Source organism: Sesamum indicum, linkage group LG2 (assembly GCF_026168435.1).
Source record: "Sesamum indicum cultivar Baizhima isolate 11 linkage group LG2, ASM2616843v1, whole genome shotgun sequence".
Classification (NCBI taxonomy): Eukaryota; Viridiplantae; Streptophyta; class Magnoliopsida; order Lamiales; family Pedaliaceae; genus Sesamum; species Sesamum indicum.
In genome coordinates this window covers 18584137-18611706 of record NC_142658.1, presented here as the reverse complement: position 1 = coordinate 18611706, position 27570 = coordinate 18584137, and the positions used below count along the sequence as shown (strand labels likewise).

General features: G+C 34.6%; 3 protein-coding genes and 1 long non-coding RNA gene across 6 annotated transcripts; 3 read left to right on the top strand and 1 right to left on the bottom strand.

Moving 5' to 3' along the window:
- Positions 1–568: 568 nt before the first annotated feature.
- On the bottom strand, positions 569–3835 carry LOC105156137 (D111/G-patch domain-containing protein). Its single transcript, XM_011072187.3, has 4 exons — positions 3426–3835; positions 3220–3273; positions 2359–2472; positions 569–911 (listed from the first exon to the last, which is right to left on the bottom strand). The coding sequence occupies exons 1-4, from the start codon at positions 3534–3536 to the stop codon at positions 786–788; spliced, it is 405 nt and encodes a 134-aa protein (XP_011070489.1). The 5' UTR covers positions 3537–3835; the 3' UTR covers positions 569–785.
- A 1795-nt stretch (positions 3836–5630) lies between these two features.
- Positions 5631–12736, top strand: TOM3 (tobamovirus multiplication protein 3). Its single transcript, XM_011072186.3, has 11 exons — positions 5631–6162; positions 6569–6659; positions 6778–6830; positions 6908–7000; positions 7087–7158; positions 7876–7948; positions 8034–8079; positions 8679–8742; positions 8827–8880; positions 10117–10194; positions 12288–12736. The coding sequence occupies exons 1-11, from the start codon at positions 6019–6021 to the stop codon at positions 12378–12380; spliced, it is 861 nt and encodes a 286-aa protein (XP_011070488.1). The 5' UTR covers positions 5631–6018; the 3' UTR covers positions 12381–12736.
- A 1659-nt stretch (positions 12737–14395) lies between these two features.
- On the top strand, positions 14396–18042 carry LOC148789243 (uncharacterized). 3 transcript variants are annotated; one of them, XR_016062805.1, is made up of 3 exons: positions 14427–14675; positions 15624–15695; positions 17706–18042. It is a non-coding gene; the product is annotated as an uncharacterized LOC148789243 (long non-coding RNA). The 3 variants fall into 3 exon arrangements; XR_016062804.1 differs by having other exon boundaries at positions 15624–15740; XR_016062801.1 differs by lacking the exon at positions 17706–18042 and having other exon boundaries at positions 14396–14675; positions 15624–15932.
- A 2861-nt stretch (positions 18043–20903) lies between these two features.
- Positions 20904–24759, top strand: LOC105156134 (inactive leucine-rich repeat receptor-like serine/threonine-protein kinase At1g60630). The gene is made up of 2 exons (XM_011072185.3): positions 20904–23212; positions 23869–24759. The coding sequence occupies exons 1-2, from the start codon at positions 21865–21867 to the stop codon at positions 24525–24527; spliced, it is 2007 nt and encodes a 668-aa protein (XP_011070487.1). The 5' UTR covers positions 20904–21864; the 3' UTR covers positions 24528–24759.
- Positions 24760–27570: the final 2811 nt, after the last annotated feature.

Here is a 27570-nt window from a genome sequence, read left to right as displayed (position 1 = left end):
TAAATTAGGTGAATCGAGTCAGATGCATTGTTGTTTGAGTTCGTTTGAATTACAATTGAACTTAAAATTTTGTATTTTAGCTTGATTTGATTAATAATCAAAACGAGCTCGAACTTGAATAGTTCACTCATTTTATTCATATTTTATCATTTTTTGATAATTGAATCGAATTTGAAACTTTGTTAAATGAAAAATTAAGCTCAAATTTGATTTATAAAATTAACAGATCGAATTTAGACAATATTTTATCAATTAATTTCGAATCAAATGTGATTAGTTAGATTATTGAAGTTTTTTGGGCACATTATATTTACAAAGGAAGATGCCCATTTTGATGACTTACCAAACATCACTCGTTAATCGCACTTTCCCGTCAATAGCATGCTTTATGTTGTGACCATAACGCTTTTAGCAAAATGAGAATTAACATCCTGTCTTGTACTTTATTACCCTTTACTGCTAAAAAGATTCAATTAGCTTTCATATTAAATAAATTTAAAATATATCACAATGCCACAAAAACATAAATAAAAAATAGTGTTCAAGAATTGAATTTCTTGGTAGAGAATTATCCAAACAAATTCAATAAATTTATCATTATGAATTTGTGAATGGACAATGTATATAATCTTGGCATCCTGCCTCTCCATTAACAATGGAAAGGAATGAATTCAATCAAAGTACAGACATAATCTACAGGCTAGTAGTACTCTTCATTGTGCAAGCTCAAGCTTCTACGATCATATGTACAATGCCCTAAAGCATTAACCCAGGAAACAAAGATGTCAAACGTTATCTGGCCAGAACTCCCTGAAAAAGGCTCGATCAAATTCCTTCTCTTGCAGCTGCTTTTCAAACTCTTGCATTTTCTTCATCTTTTTGGAGATACCCATTGTTTTACTTTTAGGCGGCTGAAAATGGTAATATCCGTTAGAGAAACACATTTGTCAATTCTGGTAAAATCATATAGGGCGATGAAGCACACATCCACCATAACACACTCGACTCTTGTCCAGAAAACTCAATCATACAAGAATGTAACAGAACTGAGATTTACAATCTTTGATAGTTTCTCAAGTTGATATTTGTTTTCTGTTTCACAGACAGTACTCCGGAAAAAGTATTCCATTTTAGCAATCACAGTCGCAGGGAAGCACTGAAAACACTTCTCTAATGTATTTATTTTCTCATACAACACATTAAATTGGATAAAATAATTTAAGCAGATTTATGGCCCATTACTTGTGCGGAGATTGAATTAGAATATGAGCAATGACTAAATCAAAAGTACAGGCAAATTATCTCAATGCTATTGACAGAAACTGGACGCAAGTACATTAAACCTTGTGTACATGAGTAGGCATTTCCATGTGCCAAGCATATAAGGGTGATGGCATTTTGCATACTATAACATATTCCTCAACAATATTCCATTTCGGCAAAATATACCAACTCATTGGAAATTCACAAGTTCAGCTTCTTGTTTATGCTATAATACATTGATCAATTGCTTTTTCCTTCTAGGGAGAACCAGGGTTTTGCTCAATTAAATCCATGAAGAACTAACAATTTCAATAAGCAAACTCATTTATAAGAAGAATTAGTCTATTCACCCTCCCTTATAAGGAAAAGGATGGTGAACGTAATGATTTATTATATTATCAGAAACATAATAAAGATGACTAGTCTGAAATTCTCCACGCTATCTCTTAAGATGTCAAGACATTGTGCCCCTACAGCCTTTCCTCACCTTTGTTCTGCAAAACTTTATTAGCAAAGTGACCTATGACCTCATTTTCTCAAAAATTGGTTGGTCAACAATAAATTTATTCTTATGTGATTGTGACTTGTATCTCTCTATCTCAGGAAATGGAAAGGTGTCAGAATTATATAATTGACACTAAGGCACTGAAATGCTGTCTCATGAACTATTTGCATGATTTTCAGAACTTCAAACCTTTAGGCTACGTTTGGATTGACAGATTCGAAATTATGAATTCAAAGTTTTTAGTACAAATCTTTAGGATTTGTTTGGAACTGATTTTAAATTCTTCAACTTTAAATTTGAACTTGTGCTTTGTTAAATTGTAATGGATTTCAAATGCTTCTAATATGGAGTTATGAAATCATTTCTCCAAAGTCTTTCCTCAAGTCCAAATCAAAATCCATCAATCCAAATGTAACCTTATAGAATTATAGTTCTATTTTAATCAAAATCTTCATGGTACTTTGAAAGTTTGTTCTACCATAACTCGTTTTGGATTCTGAAGAGAGACTTGTATCACCTAACCATTTTCCATATGGAATAGTAAATAGCATACTCAAAAGGATAAACCAAAAAGGAAAATGCAAACTTACTTTTGGTTCCTCCTCATCATGGATTTTCGAGTGCTTTAACACCTTCTTTGGTTTATCAGCTCCTAAACCTCGCTTATTTTTCTTAATAAAAGCCTGTACAGGCTCCAACCTGCCCTGTGTCAAATAGTGGAAACCGGTTAGATAAGTTTCAACAGTTAGCTACTGGAACTATGGACAAACGAATGGCATTTAATTCAACAGATTAATGGATAAGATCAAATTCTCCAGTTAGGAGAACTAAATTAAATTGTATCACAAGTTGATCTAGTAATCCCAATGATGATCAGTAATCTAATCCTTGTTATTCTTTCAGCATATCAATCTGAATTAGAGTAACTCGTACATCCCACCATCAGGAAGATTAGAACCAACGACCACCATATCTTAAAAAACAGAGTGTGCACATTGTGTATCTCCAAAAGTTTCGGAAAAGAGATTCACTTACAATACATTCGTTTTTATTCCCTCCTAGATTCGAACACAAAAGGCCACACATAAACTAACTAAATCCATTACAAGCTAACCACATATACTCTTACACAGGATGTAACAAAAAAAGAACTCCAAAAGCCGCAAATAAGGTATTGGCAAGACGGTTCAAGACTTTAGAGGTTTTGGGTTCCAACCCTCCTATGTGCAGGTATTTGCCAGTTTAATAATAGTTCATAATGGATTGTTGATATTTAGGAGTTGTTATAGCTAGAACTAGATTGTAGATTGGAAATTAGTTCTTGATACTCCCCACATAATTATGTGCATAACAAATTTAACAGGGGAAAAACTCCTAGAAGTATCTTACAGAAAAGCAAGAAACCCGAGTAACTCCTCAACAACAAAAATGTAAAAATATATAAAAAGAACCTGTTCGGAAACACCAAGGCCGGTCCCTTCTTTCCAACCGTGCTTCTTCAACAGCTGAATAGACGCAGCACAAAGGCAAAACAGGCAAAATAGAACTAGTGTCAACATCTCGACAATCCAGACAACAAACGAAACAAATTCCAGAAAAATGAAATTGCAATAAGCAAGAACCGGAAACATAGAGGGGGCAGAAAAAAAATTCAAACCTGAAAACCGATGTTGGACGAGTCTATGGGAGTCGAAGCAGAAGACGCCGTATTTGAAGCGCTACTCATACCCAAACCCAAAGAGGAACCCTCGTCAACCGCCGTTTCCATTGCGTAACAAAATTGGTATCAGTAAAGAAAAAATCAAAATCGGTGAATTTGCTTTTCGAGCAGTTTGCCGAAGAATCTGCAGCAATTTCACAGGTTTTCTATAGCAGAAGTTGAAATCAAATTGGTTGGGGAAAGAAGAAACTTATAAGGCCCTGTTTACTGAGAAGAAAAGGAGTCGGGGGGGTCCAGGATTAATTTTGGATTTCTTCTAGGATTGCTACAATATTGATAATCATATTGCACCACATGAGGTTGACCCCATTCTCTCCTCTTCCTCTGATACTGGCTGTCAACACCCCCCCCCCCCCATTGTTTATATATATGATATATAAATATATAATATACGTTAAATCTATATTAATAATTATACATAAAAGATATTATATATTAATTTATGTAACTAATGAATATTTAATATATTAAAAAAGATATGATCTGATAATAAACAATAATTTTTATATCTCAAATCCCAACAAAAGAATATACTCCACTTATTTTAAACTATATAACATTACCTCAAAACACAATCCGAACATACCATTCATTTTCAACACACACTTATTTATCTTTTTTATTTCCAAAATACGAAAACAAAACACTCCATAAACAAAACCAAATACACTGCAAACTTTTTAGAAAAAGTGCAATGCATTGCAACCCCTGCAGCGAAGAACAATGAGTTTTTTTTATATGGTGCAATGTATTGCAAAACCAAATACCAATACTTTTCTGATTTTAACGATCGTCTAACAACTACTCCAATTAATTAGTTTTCGTTAGATTTCCTTTCAATTTTTATGGTTAATTGACCAAAATGCCTTTGTGGACTATAAATTATTATTTTATTTATTTAAAAAAATTAAATTTTTTATGGATTAAGTGAATAATTTTTTTTATAATTTTTCAAATTTGCCATCCACCTCGTTCAAATTTTATTTATTTTTTTAAAAAGTACAATCAGGACAAAATTGACAATTTCAAACCTCTATCATAGGGTTACACAATTTTATCAAACATCTGTTGCACTTCTCAGCCAAAATGCGACTTTTAAATGAGGAGCGTCCGATTAAAATGGAGGATAGTAGCTATTAGATCAAGCAGATTGGTAAAATTGGGGCTGATTATTATGAATGAATTACAATTTTCAATTCTCCTCTCGTCTGTATGTCTTCCTCATTTCCCACCTCTCTTTTTCTAGTTCTGTAAACTTATCAAGATTATTACAACATCATGAGAGTATCTGTAACTTTTCAAATAATAAGAGAGTATTTATAATAATATCAAATTTTAGGGAGCTGTTGTAATTTATCCAAATATTTAATCGAAGTATACACATCAAGTGTTTTTTTATTTTTTTTCTTTAATAAAAAATAAAATATTATAAATCATGAAGTATCAAAAGACAATAATGGAATAATGTAAAAGGGAGCATTAGAAGAGCAACAACACGCTCGCCTGCATTTTGAGCTAGAGAATGCGCAATAGCATTACCACATCTACGAGCAAGGGGAAAAAAATTAAATTACAATTGCACACCTAGTGGAAGTGTGTAAAACATAAAAACAAACAAGATTTTGTGTTTTTGCCTATCTCTAAAATGGATCAAAACACAAAATCAAATATTGTGGTAACGTTTTTATCTCTTCATCCTATCAAAATTAATTTTAATGCATCCAGCCTCCGGTTTGCACCATTGTGATGGAAGTATTTGAGGTAGGGGAGTGGTAGAAAAAGTATATGAAAGAGAGGATTACGTGGAACTTTGATGCAGTCACCTCTCCTTCATCAAATATATTGGAACAGTTTGTTTGTTTTTCAATTTTTGAAACGGTAATTAAAATTAAAATATATTCGTTTATACTTATTTTCATATGAAATATATAAACTTGACAACACCTTCTAATATAAAATACAAATCTCGCGAATTAAATCCAAATCTATTCTTATATAACATGAAAAATTTATACAAAATAAAAAACATTAATATTTCACATTTTTAAGGGGGTGAATTGCAATTGACCCCATGCGACGAAGGGCGAACATATGGCATCATTTTGCTGACAATTTATTTCAACATCAGGTTGGACCAGCAAAAGCAAAGCGGGCGATCACGTACGTACCCCACAATTCCTCTCGCACAGCCGAATTTATTCAAGAACGGTGGGTGACTCGGCAGCCGAGAGTTTTCCCTTTCCCAATTTCATCCTCACACACAATTCCAAATCCAAATCCAAATTCAATTCCAGAACCGCCCTCTCAAAGCAAACACGCGCACCCCACTTTTCTCCCCTACCTTCATCCACGTGTTGACGATTCCTATAAACTCCTTTCTCCACCTCTCCTTCTCTCACCGCCCCTTCAAGAATTTTCCCCTAAATCAACGACCCATATTCGATTTCAGTTGGGAGGAAGCCGAATAGTTTTTTTTTTTTGATCCGGAACCCTAAAATCTTTCGTAGTATTCTGGTTGCGGTCCGCGGATATGGTTGCGGAGGTGGCCGTGCTGGCGCTCCGACTTAAGGACGCAACGAGTTGGTGGGACACAGTGAATGAGTCGGCCGCTTGGCAGGATCGTATATTTCATGTTCTCGCCGTGCTTTATGGGATCGTTGGCGCTGTTGCCCTTGTAATCATTTCTGATTATTTGATTTGCATCAGGATTTGAATTTGAGGATGATGATGTTTGGGAATATTTACATTTATTTGCTCGTTGTTCCTTTTCTTTTCTGCATTGCAAAGATTCCTTTTTCTTTTTATAAATAAAATTCCGATAATTCGCCCACTGTAATAAATAGGCTTTTTATTGGGGCCTGCTTTTGAATTGTAGAGTTTTTGCAGAGTGAAACTTAGTTTCGAATTTTTGGGAAGATTTTGTTCAGTAGCTTTCGTATCTAACTAATTGCGTTGGGATCTGTCAAGGGCTTATTTAATATTATTTGCTGCTATGAATTCCATCAAGCTTCTTGCAAGTTTTGTTTCCCATATTGATTATGATAAAATGCGAACATTAGCAGTTTACTTATTCATTGTAGATACAATTGGTGAGGATACAATTGAGAGTACCGGAGTACGGTTGGACTACCCAGAAAGTATTCCATTTCCTCAATTTCTTGGTCAATGGAGGTTTGTATCTCGTGCATTTAATATTTGGCCATGGTGTTGTTGCTTGTTAGACTTGTTAATTTTGGGTGAAATTTTGGACCTTTTACCTAAAGAATGTTATGTTTCATTGTTTGTTTAGTTCGTTGCGTAGTGTTTGCATTCCGTCGGGATGTTCAAAAGTTGAACCCGCAGGTATCAGTTTTAATGCTTGTTATTAATTGCTTAAAAGTTTTAATTAGTATTTTCTGATAAGTATTGCATTTTGCTAGATTGTTCAACATATCTTGCTTGATATGCCAAGTCTTGCGTTTTTCACGACGTATGCATTGCTTGTATTATTCTGGGCGGAAATTTATTATCAGGTTGGTCTACATACTTCTAGTAGGTTCTTGTTTGCTCTTGGTTCGAAATTTAGGTGGCAACTCATTACTTTCAAAAAAAATGCCAGGCTCGTGCTGTATCTACTGATGGGTTGAGGCCCAGCTTTTACACAATAAATGGTGTGGTGTATGCGATTCAGGTGAATATTCTTGTTCATTTTTCTGTTCTAAGAAGTGAGTCCGGAAAAACCTTGCAGTATATGGGGAATATATTTTATTTTGCAAAGAATGGACATTTCTTCTTCCTGCGAAGATACGTTGAGATGTGCTTGGGAGCTTTACATCTGATAAGGGTTCCCAAATCTTACTTTATGAGATATGGACAAGTAATATGAATTTGCTATCAGTAAGATACAGCTATATGGCAAAAGTTTGACAAGATGTTCATTATCTATGTGCTCTGTATCTTACGGTCCTGCACTCCTCCTATGAGGAGATGTACGAAACACTAGGTTGCTGTTGGTTGGGCCTTTTTCCTTGAGATTGGACCATAAATTTCGAAAAATCCATTACTTATCTTTTCATACAAAAAAGTATTACGCAAAATATCACGCCTTTTTGTATAATAAACTATCATAAAACATCGTAATCCAAGCATACTTTTATTTTATCTTGTCTTTTCCTAAGAAAACCTATCACAAAACATCCTAATCCGCACATATTTTCATTTGTCACACAAAACCTATTAGAAAAACAAGAAGTCACTTGGAAACATTGAAAATTGAGAATGACAAACAAAACCAAACAAGGCCCTACCATATAAGTAATTCTAGGAACAAATTGCTTATTCTGGTCGTTCCCAAGATATTTCCGGAGAATGTATGACATGTAACAATCGTTCTTCTAATTTGTCGCAGATAACTTTGTGGTTAATTCTATGGTGGAAGCCCATTCATGTAGTGATGATTTTATCCAAAGTTTTCTTTGCAGGTTTGTACTTTGATCTTGTGCTGAATATATATGCATTAGTTATGCTATTGCTTCCAGTATGCTTAATAAATTTGTCAATGGGCAGGTGTTTCTTTATTTGCAGCCCTGGGGTTTCTTCTCTATGGTGGAAGGTAACTAATTTCCTATTTGATAATTGACTAATGCTGAAGATGTAGATTCTTTAATGTTGTGCTGTGTGCTCCTCTGATATCCGTATCAATCAGGCTTCGTACTATTTATATAAGTCAAGTAAGTCGTAAGATTATGAATCAATGGGAATTTTTTTAAGTTGCTATTAGCTCTTTTCTTAAATAGGATTGACCTCTTGCTTCCTTGCTGTCCTGCTTCTGTTGGAAGTAGAAGTTATTACTCCTTTGTACATAGTGGTCCTCAAAATAGAGAGAAGTTTAAATGTGATATATCTGTTGACTGTGTACTCGACCTCTATGAAGTCAAAAGTGCTATTCTGTGGAAGGGGCACGTCCAGAAACTTAATACTGGTATTCTTGAGTTCTGAAAGAGAAGTTGATGACTTATTGATTTCTCAGTATCGCCCATAAGTGTTTTTCCTTGGGTGATTCCTACAGAACCCAAGAATGGTTGCGTAATTTGTGACTGGTCCTTTTTCAGATATATCCGAATTTCATACAGTTGTCATTTAGTCCTTTTACTTTGACACAGTATGCTGCTGATTCACATCATTCTTGACCTTTAATGTTTCTTTGGACAGATTATTCTTAATGTTGCAACGATTCCCTGTGGAGTCAAAAGGACGGCGCAAGAAACTACAGGAGGTATATCAAGCTGGTTAACGTTTCTTGTCTTTTAATATAATATGTTTCTGTTTTAACTTTTCTCCTCATCTCTTACTTACTCAGGTTGGCTATGTGACAACAATATGTTTTTCATGTTTTCTGATTAGATGCATCATGGTAAGCCGTATACTTATTCTTAGAAGTGGCTGATCGCTTAATTTTTGATATGATCCAGCTTGCAAACTGATAAATTGATATTAGACGATTATAGCATTGCTTTCTATGTTCATCACCATTCATTAGTCTATTCTTGTTAGTTTTATTGATGCACTCACACTAATTAGGACTTTTTGGTTCTGATTATTTCTGAAATATTAATTAAAAATTTACCGGATTTTATAATGATTTTGTTTTAAATTAATTCTTATTTCTTAATCTCTTTTACTCAAATTAATCAGACTACAAACTTGATGGAAGGCACGGCAAATGAATGTCTGGGAGTGATTAAGGAAAATGATCTAAACAAGGCTAGTTCTTTGTTAGAAAATAGGAAATGTAGGCTGATTGTTTTGGTGTGTCTTTTCTTTTTGTTGTTATAAAGCTTTAAAGATTTATGTAAGGAATTAGTATCACACATTTTCTCCATAATTTCATTTGTCCCTGACCATAACCCTGCTCCTCGTTTACTTCTAATTTTCTGATAACCTGGAATAAATGCAAGGAATTATTACCGACTGAAACATCATTATTACTATGACTGCACAGATAAATTCTATTCTAAATTTTGGGCAATGTTGTGACCTCTTGGTTTCAAAGATGACATATTTGACTATTTAAAAGAACTATCTATTCTACAGCTGTAATTTCTAGCATAAAAATAATATACATGATTTCTTTTAGAGTATTAATTCAACAATTTCTTAAGTAATTTTTGAAATAAAAGTTACTGAAGAATGACCATCAAATTATGCAAAATAGTTAGTATTAACAATTAGACATGCTTTCCATGTAGTATGAAATTAAAATTTTTGGAAATATATGGATGCTATACATAGAAAATTATGAACATGTGTCCAATGAGCAATGGCTGCTCTTGTGCATCTCTTCTGGCTGTAAGCACTGTGTATCTTATTCGGAAGCTCTTATCTCCGTCCCAATATTTCTGGTCCGCACCAGCTCTTGGTACACGTATACATGTATGCGTGTTTGTCTTTGTATAGGTGTATGCCTTTGTATTCTATGTCCATGCCTATATGTATGCATAAATCTGCCATATGTATGCTTGTATTGTCTTTATGTTTGCATTGTGGATGTATATGCAGTGTCTCTGTATACTTTACTTATCTATGTACATTTGTGTAGTTTCAGTTATTGATCTCATCGTCTGACTTTTGTTTCTATCACATTTTACAGATGTGCTTTAATGCATTTGATGCAGCTGCAGATCTAGATGTCCTGGATCATCCTATTCTTAATTTTGTTTACTACCTGGTATGCTTTCTGATGTATAATGTTTTGTGGTGTTTATATATAATTGAGTTTGATTTCATGCATCCTGAACGGGATAGTTGCAAATTATTTTAGCATAGACTTTTTATGTGAATGAAACATTGTTCTTAAAACGCTTAAGAAGTTTTGTATCAACAAAGTGTTGTTGATGGCTTCTTGTTTTGACTGCTGCTTTTATATCTTGTTTTTCAGTTTAATTACAAGGGTACTTATTCCTCAAAGCAATGAGGTTTCTGTATTGGTGGAGTTCAGATAGGGTTTGTTCAGGGAAATGTGCATTTCCCTTCAAGAAGCTTTTTATAATTAAGTAAAAGTACCTAAAAGCCTACATAAAGCAATTAACACCTAATATAATTTCTCTCTCTCTTTTTAATTATTATTTTAGCCTATTTTTAGCTGAATACATCTTGTGAATACCCAGTATCGGTAGCACGACTCAAATAAAAATAATCTTGGTGACATCAGAGTGAAAATAATGTTGAACATGGTCATGAAGAAGGATTCTGTATCATATCTATGTTCAATAATAATCAGGGAGATAAGAGCTTGATTAGATCTCTGAGGACACAAGACACAAGTACTAACTGATGTATGTGAGAAAGTTTTTGGTGAGTGTAGACATAGAAGAATCTAACAAAGTCAGTCAGAAATTTAATTAGATTACAGGAAAGCAGCCAGTCAGCTTTGGAGAAACATATCTTTGAGGTTTGTCTTTGTGTTAATTTGGCGAGTTCAGTAAATGCATTGTAAATCAGTTGAATGTTCTCTTGAAGAGATTAAAAGTTCATCGAACCAAAAAAATGTTCAAGTATTCCGCTTGAGCACTGTGATTTTTCCAGGAACTGATCATTGTTACGCTCCAGAATTATGAGAAATGCCCTTATTAAGAAGTTATACCTAAGGTGAGAGTTGCCTATTCGAACCCCTCTTTATGGCGGTTGATCCCAAATATTTGTTACCTCTCCAGACAAACTCTTCTGAACTGGTACCGAAACTGGTCTTTTTCGGCTGGGCTTATGTAGCAGTATCCTGGCAACATCCAGTTCAACTCATCATCGCCCTACAATTACCTAAATTCCATCTGATCTTTAGACTGTCCATTCAGGCTCAAACCAGGCCAACCTGGCAGCCCCGATTGAGAACCTTAGTCAACTACAGCTGGCCCCACTGTTCACGTATTATATGCCTGTATTTGCTTGTTCTGCCTATTCTTTGCGTGATGGAATTCCAATTTGTTGTGCCCACATTTTTCTACACACTTTATTTGGCATGGGGTTATTACTCACCAATTGTTGTAAGTACTGGGTTGATTGTAGTACTTGAACTTTTTAAGCATTGGGTACATTTATGTCGTTTTGGTCTGGTTGATTTGTGCTTTCGGGATCAAGAAAATCACCAGGATGTTTGTGGAGGGATGTGCGAGAGGCTGGCTTGTCGTAATTGGATAGAGAATGAACCACAAGCAAGCACATCTAGAATCTTAAGGATACAGTCAAAGTAAAATCTTTAGCAGCTGTGTGTTCCTGCAATGTCACCTGTCTTTTCTTCTTTTATATATTATTTTTAATCCTTTCTCCTGGGTTGTTTGCTCTTACCATTTAGTTGAATGCATAGGTTCGTTATTTTGTGAGGTATAGTTTCATTGAGGAGACAAATGGATAAATTCAAGTCTGTTTGATTTCATATACACAGTATTTAAAGAAGAAAATTGATATAAATGAGCTATTCGTTTGTGATCTTTGTATTCTAGCAACACTGTAGAATGTTTTGAGGATAGAAATCCTTACCCTTGTACATGTAAAACGAATTGTGACAAATCAGCAATTCTCGTGATTACAGCTGGGGTTGTTCTGATCCCTCCAGAGCTAAAAAGACCCAAGCATAACCCTACTTTATTGTCTTTTATGCATGCTTCTGCTCTCTTATGAATTTGTTCATATGCAATTCTTATTTTGTGAGGTTTATTTTCCTTGATAAGAAAAGATGGTACAAGTAAATATTAAGAGAACTTTGGTCCTTGTATCTTGTTTGCTGTAGTATGTTTCCAGTTGAAATTCTGACCCATTATTTTGCAGCTAGTGGAGATCCTACCATCGTCGCTCGTTCTCTTCATATTGAGGAAATTGCCTCCAAAACGCGGGATAACACAATATCATCCTATCCGGTGATGGGAAGCAGATAATAAATCAGGGTAACAACTGGAGGGTTGGGAGGATGATGATGATGATGATGATGCGATTAGGTTTCAAGATAGCTCCTAGCTGAAACTAAGCAGGGGCCGGAACCTTCTCAGTGTAAGGGCGAACCTCCCTGTGAATGTCGGCTTGCTCTCAAATGCAGTTTGCACTTCTCCTTTCTTTTCTTCCTTTTTTCTTTCCCTCCCCGGCTAGTTTGAAGTTGTGAATGTTGAACGTAAAAGTGTAGTTGAAAGTGTAAAATGCACATTGTGTCACCTTTTCAAACCAATTATTTTCTTTGTAAGATGTCAGTTTGAGGAGAAATTATTGATGTGATTTTTTGTGTTTGGTGGGGAGTCTTGTTTGTGTGATATAGGGGGTCAAGAATGCATGGTATGATGGCCGATGTTATTTTGAAGATGTAGAGATGTGAGATCAATAGGCGAAAAACGGGCACATATATTCCAATTGCTCCCCACTCCAAATACAACAGAAGAACAAACAAAGCTGTACAAATTGTCTTGCAACGCCCAAATCTCAATGTGGCCCCATGGGTAGACCAGGTCGCCTCATCTACATTAATACTTATATGCACCCACAACGGCTAGTGTAAAAAAAAAAAAAATTCTTTATATTTGTAAGCGGTGGTTTATGAGACTGTCATATTAATTTTTTTGTGAAGTCAAAAATGAATTATTGGAATTGTCAATTTAGTGATTGTCATATTAATTTTTTTGTGAAGTAAAAAATGAATTATTGGAATTGTCAATTTAGTGAAATAGAAAATAACGTTTCGGCCTTATTTCCGTGCTGATGGGGGGCTGCTAGCTGAATACAAATTGGGCTGGTGGATGGTGTATTTTGGACTTTTACTCTATTAAGGATTTAGGGACATCAACAAGATAATATATATAGACCCTCTTTTAAAATTTGAAAATTATATTCTCTTTCCAAATTTTTTTAAATTACTGCTACACTCCCTTCGAAATATCACTGTTTATACTTGACATTTTTTTATTAGAGTGAAGCAAAAAATATCAATGTTAGCAAAATAATTATATATTATTTATCCCTTATTTAATATTTTTTAAATAATAATTTTGTACTTATAGAAAAAATATAATGGTGTTTATCTCGCTTTCTCTCTCTCTGTCCCTCTCTCTCTCTCTCTCTCTCTATATATATGTATATATATTATATTTCCTCTTTATAAATATCAAAATATACATAAAATTACACAAATAAGTAAACGGGAGCCAATTTTTTTGTATGTTTCAAACTCAACATGCTTCACTATTCTTACTTTCAACTTTGCAATACATAAAGGGAATAATTATAAGTGCACCTTTTTAATATATGATTTATTTATATAACTTATTTTTATTTTTTTAATATATGTATATACATAAATTAAGAATTATCGTTTGCACAAACGACTCCTATTTTTTAAAAAAATGCACACAATTCCTAAAAAAATGCCAACATCATTACAAAAACTACTACCACTTAAGTTGTCATGAGTGATTTTTGATACTACGCAAAAGACATAAGAAATTTTTGTAAATAAATCATAGATTACGGGATATAAATATAATTATTATGAGAAAAAAATTAAAATTTAACCATGGATAATTGTCATAGTTAAAAATAAATAGTTGTAGCTAATATTTATTGACCACGACCACCCAATGGTTGTTGGCTGTGATTTTTATTATTGTGACTAAAACATTTATCATGGCTAGGCATAACAAAAATAATTTGTGGTGTTAAAAAAATTAATAATTTGTTATAAACCAACTGCAAAAAAAAAAAAAAATCACCAACGGTAAGAAAAAAGTAGCCGTTGGTATTTTTCTTAATCAATTATTAAAGTTAAAAAAAGATTATAATAGGTGTAATTTGGCCGTTGAAGCTGAGAGAAAATTAGTCCGTTGGGCGGTTAATCAATTATTAAAAATTAAGAAAAGATGATAATAGCTGTTAATAGCTGTAATTTGACCGTTTAAGCAGAGAGAAAATTAATCCGTTGGAGCAGGGTGCTAAAACCCTAATTCACCGCCTCTATAAACCTGACCTCCCCCTCCAAGCAACACACACTCACTCACAACTCAACCTCGTTATCCGGCTCGTAGAGAAGGAAGGGAGAGAAATGCCGCTGGGAGAGAGATATGGCGGAGACAAGAGCGATCTCGGTACTGCGGCGTCGAGACGGACTTCGACGATGACATGCCGAAGCTCCTCTCCTTCAACATTCACGGTGGCTTCGATTTCGTGCTCGCTACTCTGGTCAGTTGTTCTTTTAACAATTGGATATTGCTTCCATTATCGGACTGTATAGTTGCTTGATTTTTTAACAACAGGTTTCTTGTCTCATGTATTTGAAAAATTGTTCTGCATGTGGTGGCCAATTAGCCAGTCATACATCAGCTAGATGGCTGTTATATCTGTGTGAACGGTCAGTAGGCTCACCTAGATCATTATGTTGATAACCTCCTATTCGAGAGACTGTAAGTTTCTCGCCGTGGTTATTAACTACATCTAACTCTTGTAGGAACTATATTTTTACTCTGTATTGGTAGATAGTGAATTAATGTTAAGAAGTTGTGTATTCTTATATAGATGCTACTGGGACAAGCAAATAGTCAGAATTTCTTATTTTAACGGCCACAAGGCTTTGTCTGTTTTATGTCCTGAACAGTGGTTTGGTTTCTTATACTGCTAATTGACAACACAGTGTTATAAGTCATGGTTCACATGGCTCTTCTAACAAGTTGTTAATTAGATAGTCATTGTTGTGCATTTGAGTCGAGAATATTGCTTCTATATTATTTTTTATATGCTTCTTCATTGCCAGTTTCTTGCAGTGTTTTTTACCTTGTTTCTTATATAATGACCGCAAGGTTTTTCTCTGTTACATGTCCTAAACAGTTGTTTTGTTTCTTATGCTGCTAACTTATAGTATAATTTCACTTGTGTATCATGGTTTGGATGTCTCTTCTAACGAGTTGTTCACTAGATGCTCATTGTGGTTGTAGTTGAGTTGTGAAGCTACTCTGTTATTTGTATATGCTTCTTAATTAGTCAGTTACCTGCAGAGTTTTTATCTTGTTGTCGACAAGGTTTCCTCTGTTATATATGTACAGAGTTATTATATCGTGGCCAGTGGTTTTGTTTCTTATGCTGCTAATTGACAACATAGTTCTCATCTTAAATTCCTTACCTATGACCTTTCAGGACCCAGCTGATGCATCTGGCCTATGGAGCTCCTTTGAACGACATTGAGAATTTCGAACATCCTCAACAAAGGTTCAGAGCTGATTAGACCTAGTTCCATTGGTGATTTTTGATTTGGTAACATTCCCAATTTCTTTTGTTTTCCCTCTCTGTTTTTGGTAGAGAGGGAATGAGTTTTCTGACATCCACTTGAAAAGTCTGGCTGCATCAAATGTACATTGTATATGCTTCTTCATGGGTTGGAGCCTACAAATCTTTGAACTACCTCAAATTTTTATTCATCACGTTCTAGTGAATTGACAGCAGAAATTTTCTTCTTCCTTGCGTTTTTCTGGATATTGACATCATCATATCATGCCTTTTGAAGCTCCCCATTTGTTTTGCATGGGCCTCCTTCACATAGGATGGGAACTTGTTGCATGTTAATTATTAGTTATCTTCATTTGTGTATTTTTTTTTTTTTTTTTGAAATTGTAAATTTTTCCTCTTTTGAGTTTTTGCATCAAAGAGTACCTTTCTTTACAAAGAATATTTTACATTTGTATATTTGTAGAAATAGAACGTTGACGTTCAATCAAATTTAAATTACTGGCCGTTGAAATGGGGTTGGGGCTGTAAATGTTAAAATTTAGGGAGGAGGTTTTAGTAATTTCGAACGAGCGGAATATAGTTAGTAATGTAATTTGTTTGATTTCTTAAAATTATATTGTCATTATCCTTATCCTTATTACATTGATTTGTTATTTTGTATATGCTTCTTCATTAGCCAGTTTCTTTGCAGAGTTTCTATCTTGTTTCTTATTTAATGACGATAAGGTTTTCTCTGTTATATGTTGTGGGGTCGCTATATTTCTAATGCTGCTACGTTTCACACCACAGTTCTCCATGCGCCAAATTATGCATCATGGTTTAGACAACTCTTCTGACTAGTTGTTCATTAGATACTCGTTTTACTTTTGAGCCAAGAAGGTTATGTGATATTTTGTATGGTTAGCTGGTTTCTTGCAGAGTTTTTATCTTGTTTCTTATTTGATGCCCAGAACGTTTTTCTCTGTTACACGTCCTAGACTGTGTTGTTTTGTTTCTTATGCTGCTAACTTACAGCATAGTTCCACTTGTGCATCATGGTTCGGATGTCTCTTCTAACGAGTTGTTCATTAGATTCTCATTGTGGTTGTAGTTGAGTTGTGAAGGTTTCTCTGTTATTTGTATGCTTCTTAATTGGTCAGTTTCCTGCAGAGTTTTTATCTTGGTGTCGACAGGGTTTCCTCTGTTATATGTCCAGAGTTATTATGTCCTGGCCAGTGGTTTTGTTTCTTATGCTGCTAATTGACAGCATAGTTCTCCATCCTATGCTTTGTTGTGTATCATGGTTTGCATTTTCTTATGACAAGTTAATCTTTAGATACCCATTGTTTATGTACTTTTGAGTGTGCAAGGTGTTTCTTCTCTATCATTTTGTATATGCTTCACCAGCGAGTTTCATGCAGAGTTTTTTCTGTGTTATTATATGGCCTGGACTGTGGTTTTTGTTTCTTGTGCTGCTAATTTGACAACACTGCCTTGTTATGCTGCATCATGGTTTGGATGTCTCTTCTAATTAGATGTTAGCTATTATACTAATCGTGGTTGTACTTTGAGTCGAGAAGGTTGCTTCTCTGTTATTTTGTATATGCTTCTTCATTAGCCAGTTTCTTTGCAGAGTTTCTATCTTTGTTTCTTATTTAATGACCATAACATTTTCTCTGTTATATGTCGTGGGGTCGCTATATTTCTTATGCTGCTACGATTCACACCACAGTTCTCCATGCACCAACTTTGTTATGCATCATGGTTTGGACAACTCTTCTGACTAGTTGTTCATTAGATACTCATCGTTGTTGTACTTTTGAGCCAAGAAGGTTCTCTGTTATTTTGTATATGCTTCTTCGTTAGCTGCTTTCTTGCATGCCTTTTTACTTATTTTGACTAATAACAAGAATAAATTACAATGATGTCTATTCAATCAATATATGAATATGACCAAGAATAAAGTCATATAAAGTGAGATAAACATCAAATTTGTTCATGAAACCTTAATAGGGACATGCCGATGGTGGCCCAGGAGTAAATTCCACAGTTATGACTGCTGCAGGAAAACACATAATTGCTCCTAGAAAGACACTTCCGAATTAAGTCAAGGAGATGCTCCAGAATTTAGTGAAGCATAGACCAGCAACCGGAGATGAGGATGTAACTCTTCGACACTTCATTTAAGTTTTACTTCTTCCTAAACACCACAAGTGAACCTTGCTATGCTTAATCATGGCATGTTATGCTTTCATAATGGCTGTTTACTGCAGCAAATTCTAATCCGTTTTACCGCCAATTTGTAATGTTAAGAGAATTGAGAATGCATACTGATTATCACTTGTGCTTTCCCAGCCTCTTTTTGCCAGAAAAAAGACAAGGGCAGAAATAAAAATCAATTGTAAGTTATCACAGAGTAACTCTGTATGAATTTCTATGCTCCCGCAAGAGTGTATTCCACTGCATATCTACGTCTACAGCACACTACAACCAGTCTCTTCTCTACGCAAATGTTTGTGGCAAGAAAGTCATGTTGGTAGAATTTTAACTTCTCCGATGGTTTCATTTCTCCAAAGAAATTCTATGTGAATTAACTATACTCCACATTGAAAACCAGTTTCTCAACAACCTCCTTTCACCATATCTTCTATATACGATGATCTGCAGATATGGCGTCGCAACCAACAGGACAAATATCAAGTATGCATCGAAGTGGATGCATATATTAGTGTTAAACTGCAGACATCAGACACAGACAAAGGGAGAAATAGCTTGAACGCGGACCAAAAATATGCACAATTTCAAACAATCATATTAGTTACTAACTCATATTCATGATTTTCTTTAAGGCGAACCTTCCACATGTGGAGAGTTCAACCCAAATCTATTTAGCATTTCATATATACCCCATTGCAGAACTCCAACACAATACAGAGAGGAAAAGTTAAGAGACTTTCCCATGCAACCATAAGATTCTTTACCAGATAGAGGACAGTAATAGAAACATATAACATCACTCCATCGTAGGACTATTATGTCGTAAGTTGGTAAGAATATCATGTTTTCGTTATACCTAAAAATAAAAGACAAAATATCGAGTTAATTATACTTAAATATCCTTGAAAACTTTATATCTCTAAATAACTTTCGAAATTATATGTACAATTATTTTAAAAATTCTTCGTCTACAACTATTCCCTTTTATAGGAATTGGACGGAAAAAAATACTGACGTCATCAAAGAATTTACTTTCGTTGAGCGTTTTCTCAAATAATATTTTATACTTGTAAGGTGGTAGGTGTAATATATATAAAGTTACTAGAGTAAAATTATAATAAAGTATTATTATAGAGTTATAGCTGTTAATGAATAAAAAAAAGTAGTCAATTTCCCATTTGTGTATTCCACATAAACTACCATGTATATATATTAATTAGACACACCACAAAAATTGCTAGTGTTTGCTAAATTTAAGGTCAATACATTTTATACATTATGTATTATATATATATATATGTTATATTTACCCAACTTACAAGTATATAAAATATTACTAAAAGAATGTTAAATGAGGGGTAAAATTAAAAATTTATATAATTATCTTATTGACGTTGATATTTTTCATCCAAATTCTAAAACGAATGGTGGAAATCGTAGATAGAGAATTCTCAAAAGGGATGAAAATAATTATTTTCAAAGGTTTTAGGAAGAATATAATTTCACAGTTTTGAAAGGTTTCGTAGTGTAATCACCCCTAAAATATAGAAAAAACTGTAGTATATCAAACACACCCTTACAAAACAAATTAGCAAATTATCTCTCTATAAATTTTAAATCGAAGCAATTTATCCTTTTAGATAGAGAGGTAAATTATTTTATTTTAAAAAAGATAACAAAATAAGTTGTTTTTTTTTATTTTAATAATATAATAATTTATTCATTTACGATATGAGATGGATCATACTACATTAAACCCCTAATATAAATGCATTTGAGCTTTGAATCCAAAACATACCCACACGTCCACAACATATTTAGGTGTATATATACCAACATAATTGCTGATTAATGCAAATATTGCCTTTATTGACTAAAAGATACGCTGTCCTACTCCTTTCAACCCAATTAATTCATAGGTCCCTCCCTGCATCCAATAATATATATATATTTATTTAAAAATATTAAAATTTTAAATTATACCACCCGTATCCCACAATTCGACATGATATAAGTCAATCATTTTTTTTTTAAATTCTATATATGTTCGGGACAAAATATTTTATTGAGTTATAATACAATGTGTGTACACGTTATACAAATATATATAATTTTATGAAGTAATTTTTTTTAACTTATGGGGTTCGCTAGTGGCAGAAAAAACGAGAAAATTGATGGAACGACCACAAAGGTTTCCATTGTGAAATGAGAAACACCCATTTGTCGTTGAATGACAATGATTATTGTCGAAAAATGATGGGATGGACATGTTGGCCGCCCGACGGTAAACTAGGATTTTTTGAAACTTATGACAGTAAAAAGAGAAGGAATGTCGGCGGGATGTGTAGATCCGACCAAGGTAAACATGGAGGTAAGGTGCATTGCTGAAAACTCAGTCAAAAATTTTCTGACAACGGTCGAAGACGCGGTTGGGAGTTGTTGCAACAACTGCCCCCATGATAATGAATTCATTAACATGACATTGTTGTCCAACTCCGTCAATTTTAATAGTTAGAACAAAAATATAACAATTTATACAAATTAAACTTCAAAATATTTAAAGATTAAAATACATTCTAAAATATACAGACCAAAAGTGTAATTTACCCGCATTTTATTGCATTTATCAGTTTGGTGATGTAAGAATTAAGTATGAAGACAAGTGATTGATGCATTTGAGGACAGCCACAAATGGGGTGGGGTGGGGTTGGGGGGAGGGGTTTGGGAGCCCGTGTCCCTACCTACAAACATTTATTGCTTTGTTGCTGTCCAACTTTCAATTTCTTCAGTCATTTCCCATTTTCAGGGTGAAAAAGATTAATCATTTAATAGCTTCTCTCTCTCACACACACACACTCTGTCTCTCTCTCATGCATTATATTAATACGTAACGGATGAATCATGGGGTGTTATTGAATGCTCCTTTGGGTGCTAAAAGCAAGAGAAAAAACAGAGACAGAAAGAAACGTTACTTAAATTTTTTCATATTAAACTTGTGGAAGCATGAAAGGTGAGTGATTGGTTGGTTGGTGAGAGTTATGTGAAATGATATATGTATTTCGCGATTTCCTAAACAGAAATGGATTTAGTGGAGCATGCATGGATGGATGGATTACAATGGTGGGCGTGTGAGTTTGAGGGAGCAGTCAGCATAGCAATAAGGTTGTCTTGAAAACAAGAAAGAAAGAAACAAGAACAAAAAAAAAGAAGGCATTTTTTGGGTCTTAAAAACTCCTGACCAAACTTCACGTGAGGCCCTTCAGCCATGTGTCCCTCTGCAAGAAATTCGAGAAACGCCCAAGTCCCCTCTCCCATTCTTTATTCTAGAGAGAGAGAGAAGAGAGAAGAGAGAGAGTGGAGCTGAATTATTCACAGTTTGTGTAAAGGGTAATGGAAACCACCATTAGTGAAATGGACAGTGAGTAGATGAGTTCCCTTATTAAATTCTTGGGTCTTGGTGTTGTGTCTGTGACACACTCTCTCTCTCTCTCTTTGCTTGCTCTCTCTATGTTCTTGATTAAACCCTCTCAGTAAAGCAAAAACATTTCTTATCTTGGGGGTCAAATAAACCTAAGAGGGTTGGACAGCGACACTAACTGGCGCGCCCCTTTACTTTACACTTGATTCATTGAGGCCCCCATGCTTCTTCACCGTGATCTTTCCTCACATCCTTCCCCTTTGACAATGGTTTCAGATCTGGGGGTTTTGGTGGTGAGATTGGCTGTGTTAAAGCTGAAAGCAGAAAGCCATTTGCCTTTTGGATCTTCCACCTTTTCAAGATTCTCTAGGTGTTTAGTGCTGAGCTGATCAATAGAGTTTGACCCATGTCTCTTTTTTTAATTATGGGAACCAAATCAAGGCTTCATTATTAGACATATCATCCATCATCATTTAACTATTTTCCCTTTCAAGGTTTGATTTTTGAATCAGGAAGTGGGGTGTCTTGAGTTCATCAATGGGTGGTGGTGGTACATTGCTCTCAAGGTACAACTCCTCTCCCTCATTCTTGTTCTTCTTGTTGTCATCATTGTTTTTACTATTGTCTGGATTCCCCCAAGCAAGATCAGAAGATTCTGTGGCCCTTTTGGCTTTGAAAGCCTCTGTAGACCCGAAGGGTTCTCTTCAATGGGGAGGAGGGAGTGATTTCTGTCAATGGCATGGTGTTAAAGAATGCTTGAATGGTAGGGTCACTAAGCTTGTTGTTGAAAGATTTAACTTGAGCGGCACATTAGACGGCAAAAGCTTGAATCAATTGGATCAGTTAAGGGTTTTAAGCTTTAAAGAAAACTCACTTTCTGGGCAAATTCCAGAGTTCTCTGGCCTGAAAAACCTCAAGTCCCTCTACCTCAATAACAACAAGTTCTCGGGTCGAATCCCAGTTAGTCTTTCTTTGATGCACCGTCTAAAAGTCATTGTTCTGGCTGGTAACATGTTGTCGGGTCAGATTCCTCGTTCGTTGGTTGGTTTGAGCCGACTGTATGTGCTTTATTTGCAAGATAATCGATTGACCGGTGACATTCCGCCTTTTAATCAAAGAAGTTTGCGATTCTTTAACGTGTCGAATAATGCACTCTCTGGGGAAATCCCAGCAACTGCACAATTGGTCAGGTTCAATGAGTCCTCATTCGTTGCTAATGTTGATTTGTGCGGCTTACAAATTCAAAAACCGTGTAACTTTGGTCCATCTGCTAGTCCAGCATACCCGATAGTGCCACGTAAAATGGGGCATCATAAGCGGAACAAGAAACTTATATTGATAGTCATTCTGTGTGTTGGTGGGTTTGCCCTGTTATGTGTTGTCGCAGCAGTTTGGATGGTGTGTTTGAGAAAGACGAGAAAGGAAACAGAGGCGAGGAGTAAAGTAGCTGCACGAGGGGTGGAGGAGGGGACGCCTAGTGGTGTTGCTAGCGGTGGTCGGGACGATAGTAGTGCTAGTAAACAAGGCGGATTTTCTTGGGACCAAGGGCCCGATGGACTTGGGAGTCTTGTTTTCCTTGGACCAGGGGATCAGCAAATGAGTTACAGCTTGGAGGATCTGTTGAAGGCCTCGGCTGAGACATTGGGGAGGGGGACTATCGGAAGCACCTATAAGGCAGTCATGGAGTCGGGGTACATTGTGACCGTGAAGAGGCTGAAAGACGCAAGGTACCCGAAAATGGAGGAGTTCAGGAGACACATTGAGATTCTTGGTAGATTAAGGCATCCTAATTTGGTTACGCTCAGGGCTTATTTTCAGGCGAAGGAGGAGCGTCTACTTGTGTATGATTATTTCCCGAATGGCAGTCTCTTCTCTCTCATACATGGTACGCTGTTTCATTTCCTTACATTCTCGTTGTTATTTGTTTCTGCATGTAGCAAGTATGTTTGTATTTAGTCATCAGGAGAGTGTCTTTGTGCATTGATTTTTGGACTAGCATTCTTTCTGAGAACAGAACAATCACCACTTTTTTATCGTTCCTGAATCTAAAAACACGGAATGCAAAATTTACTAGACTGGGCAGCTCGCAAGATCTTGGTACATGTTCAACATTATGAGGTGGCTAGTGTCGGCGGTACACAGGCGGGATGGTTGACTTGTCAAATAGTGTCTGATATCAGCTAGGTGCAACGAGTGGATGGTTCAGGATTTGTTCTCCAGAATGTTTAAACTAAATGTTGAAACTGGAACAAAAACTTCTGAGATTGTTCTAAGTGAGAGTAGATTTATGTTCTACCGATCTTTTTTGTTGCTCGACTGATAGGAACTTTTATTTGGTACCACTGTATAGTCCTGACAATCTAAAATTAGTATAATCTTCTGCTACACTGCGTTAATGTTCATGTTATGTCACCTGAAATTACTGCAAGATATATATTCCCAAAGGAAAAAGAGTGGTAAGGAAAACTTATGGCTTCGCACAGGTCATGTCTCATTGCATCTGCCTCGATTTTTCTCAATATTTTAGAACTACTTTTGCAGGATCAAGAGCGGCAGGTGGTTCAAAGCCCCTCCACTGGACATCTTGTCTCAAAATAGCAGAGGACTTGGCCGCAGGACTACTCTACATCCACCAAAATCCTGGCCTGACACATGGGAACTTGAAATCCACCAATGTCTTATTAGGGTCCGACTTCGAGTCGTGCCTCACCGACTACGGACTAACTCCGTTCCGCAACCCCGACTCGCAAGAGGAATCTAGTGCTTCATCCCTCTTCTACCGAGCCCCGGAATGTCGCGACGTGCGAAAACCCCTAACGCAACAAGCCGATGTCTACAGCTACGGAGTCCTCCTACTGGAGCTGCTAACCGGAAAGACTCCTTTCCAAGACCTCGTACAAGAACATGGCTCCGACATACCTAAATGGGTCCGATCCGTCCGGGAGGAAGAGACCGAGTCAGGCGACGAGCCGGCATCCGGCAACGAGGCATCCGAGGAGAAACTTAGTGCCCTCTTGAACATCGCAATGGCGTGCGTTTCCGTTACACCGGAAAGTCGGCCGGTGATGCGGGAAGTTCTGAGGATGATTAGAGAGGCAAGAGCAGAGGCACACTTGTCTTCTAACAGTAGTGACCATTCACCTGGGAGATGGTCAGATACTGTGCAGAGTTTGCCAAGGGAAGAACACTTCAGTATATAAGCGGTTTGGTTTTTCTCATATGAGTATGAAAATCATATTTTTTTGTCTTTTGTTGTTTTTGTTTTTTTTACTTGAATTGAATATCATGTTAGGTGATTTTCAGTCCATTGATTTCTCAAGAAGTATGTAGCACTTTGGTACAGGTTTTTCTTCTTCTTTTGGTAGTTTGTTTGTAGAATATGTTGAGCCATTGATTGATATCTCAATTTACTTCCAGACTTGATTGATCAAACTAGTGGGGTTACTTAGGCAGAATGTGTTGGGATGGATCTAAATGCTAAAATTCGATGCTGTCCATGTGAGTTTGTACCACAATACTGGTGAGCCATTCATTGGATCACATACGGCATTGTAATATTTGATCCAACCAGTCAAAGTCAATGTGGATATAAACCCACATGGACAGCATTGTCGGCTCATTTAGAGCGCGTCTGGCTAAGATTATTTAAAATATTTTATAAGTTCTTATCCTCTTATAAAATATTGAATCTTATTTTAAATATAAGATCTTAAAGCGTTTGGATAAAATAAAAAATTAATCATACTTAGACTTCCTTTGAAAATAAAAAATTATACTTCCCCCCCAAAATTACGAAATTCCACTTAAAATTTGTTGTTTACGCCTATCATCTTCTCGTTGAGATTTGGAAGAAAAATTTTGACGTTAGCATAAAAAAATGACCCAAGTTTTTAATTTTACTCTTTATTTAGCATTCTCATGTACTTATAAGAGATAAAAGGTATGATGATGCTAACATCACTCCATATATATAATTATTTATCTCTTTATAAATATAAATATGGGAATGTTAAATGAGAAACAAATCGAAAAATTATGTAAATTATTTTATACGTAAGTCAGTATTTCACGTCCAAATACTAATGGAAGGATGCCATGTGTAAACAGAGAATTTTCAGAGAGAATGTAAGTGTAATTTCAATTTTTTTTTTGAAAAAAGTGTAATTTCTCATTTTCAAAGGGAGTCTAAGTGTAAGTAACCCTAAGATATATTAAAATTTAGGATAAATTATAATGAGTTTTTCTGCGGTTTGGTATAATAACAAATATCTTCTTGATATTTAAAAAATTACGAATACCCATTGATATTTTAACAGTTGTTTAACAATTAGTTCAATTGGTTAGTCTTTCATTGGATTTTTATCCATTTATTTTGGTAAACTGACCAAAATGCACTTGTGGACTATGAATTATATATTTTTCTTATTTTTTAAAAAACTTTTCAAAGTTTTTTTCATGGACTAAGTGGATAAATTATTATAATTTTATAAAGTTTTACGTCCACTTTGTCTAATTTTTTCATGACCTTTTAAACCAAAGAAAAAATGCAGCAAGGGCAAAATTCACAATTTCATACCTCCATCTAAGAATTATATAATTTTATCAAATATCAGTGGGATATTTATAATTTTTCAAACAATAAGGGGAATTCATAATTATACTAAACCTTACGGGAGCTTGTTGTAATTTACCCTAAAATTTATAAAAGGTTTTCTCATCTTATAAGATGTTAAGGTGCTTGGTATACTAATTTTTTTATTGGTAAAATAATTAAAAAAGGATATGATACTAAGTAGCTATTTCTTAACATATTTTGTATCTAATCTTTTTAAAATAATTCCATAAATATTATTCATTAGTTTAACTCTAAATAAAAAATTAATAAATAATCTTTTTTATAAGAAATAATTTTTTAGTATATTACACTTCTCTTTGAAAGTTTGATATAATTACACTAAAAGTATGCAATTTTCGATTAATCAATCAAATAAAAAATTCAATTTTTATCGAATATCAAACCAAAAGTTTGGTTAGGTATTTGGTTCTTTTTTTTCTTAAAAAAAATTGGTATTGGGTTTGATATCAAATTTTAAAATATATACTATATTATAAATATAATAAAAAAATATAAATATTAACTATCTTTATTTATAATAAAAAATAATTTTATGGTTAATACATTATTGATTAATAAATAATTTACAATTAATAAATTAACATTATATATATATTTAAAAATTTTAGGCTAGTTCGGCACAAAAACTGAACTGAGCTGAAATATTCGGTTTGGTATTCAAATAGAGTACTGAAATTTGGTTAATCGAACTTTTGGTTCAGTTGGTGTTACCGAATTGAACACCCATAAATTACATGTAGACCCCCTATAGTTTGAAAATTTACATCTTATACATCTGAGGTTTGCTTCTGTCTAATAAATAATTTCATCCATTAGTGTGTTAATATTAATAAAAAAACTTCGCTATACAAATTAATATTTATCCTTAATTGACTTATTACTGATTTATTATAGGTCAACTAATTTTTTTTTATGACAATATTATCCTTATACGTTTTCACATGTTAATGTATGTGAGGGTGTATATCTTCTCCTATATAAGGATATTTTAGTCAGAAAAGATTTGTTTGACATTGAGTAAGTCAGTAATAAATCGAGGATAAATATTAATTTTTATTTATTAATATCAACAAATTCAATTAATTTTGACTAACAGAATGACTTATTTGTCAAACTTCAGGAATATAAAATGTAATTTTCCAAAATCACATCGGATATACATGTAATTATTCCCTTCTTGAACTTCTGCTCAATAGTTCGACCTAATTCCCTTTTTCGTAACTAATTTGAGGTGGTTGTCGAGGTGATATAATTTTTCGATGATACCTCTGATCTCAGACTGTCAAGCTAGTACTCGTAAACCTGTGCTGATAAGAGACTAAATATACCCTAATTGTAGTTTTCTCAACTTTTTAAATTTAATAATTCGCTATGAGAATAACTAAAATAGTAATCATTCCAGTAATAGAAAATACCCGACATTTAAAGGGTTGTGTATTTATAATAATGGTACGATTGTATGTCGTAATTGATGATTTTATTCGATCGAATTTGAATTGAATGAAATCAGGCGGACTCTTGAAAAATTTGATTATTGTCATGATTCAAACAAGACAAGTACAAAAATGATCTGAAAAATGTGAAAATACAAAAAATCAGAATTCTTG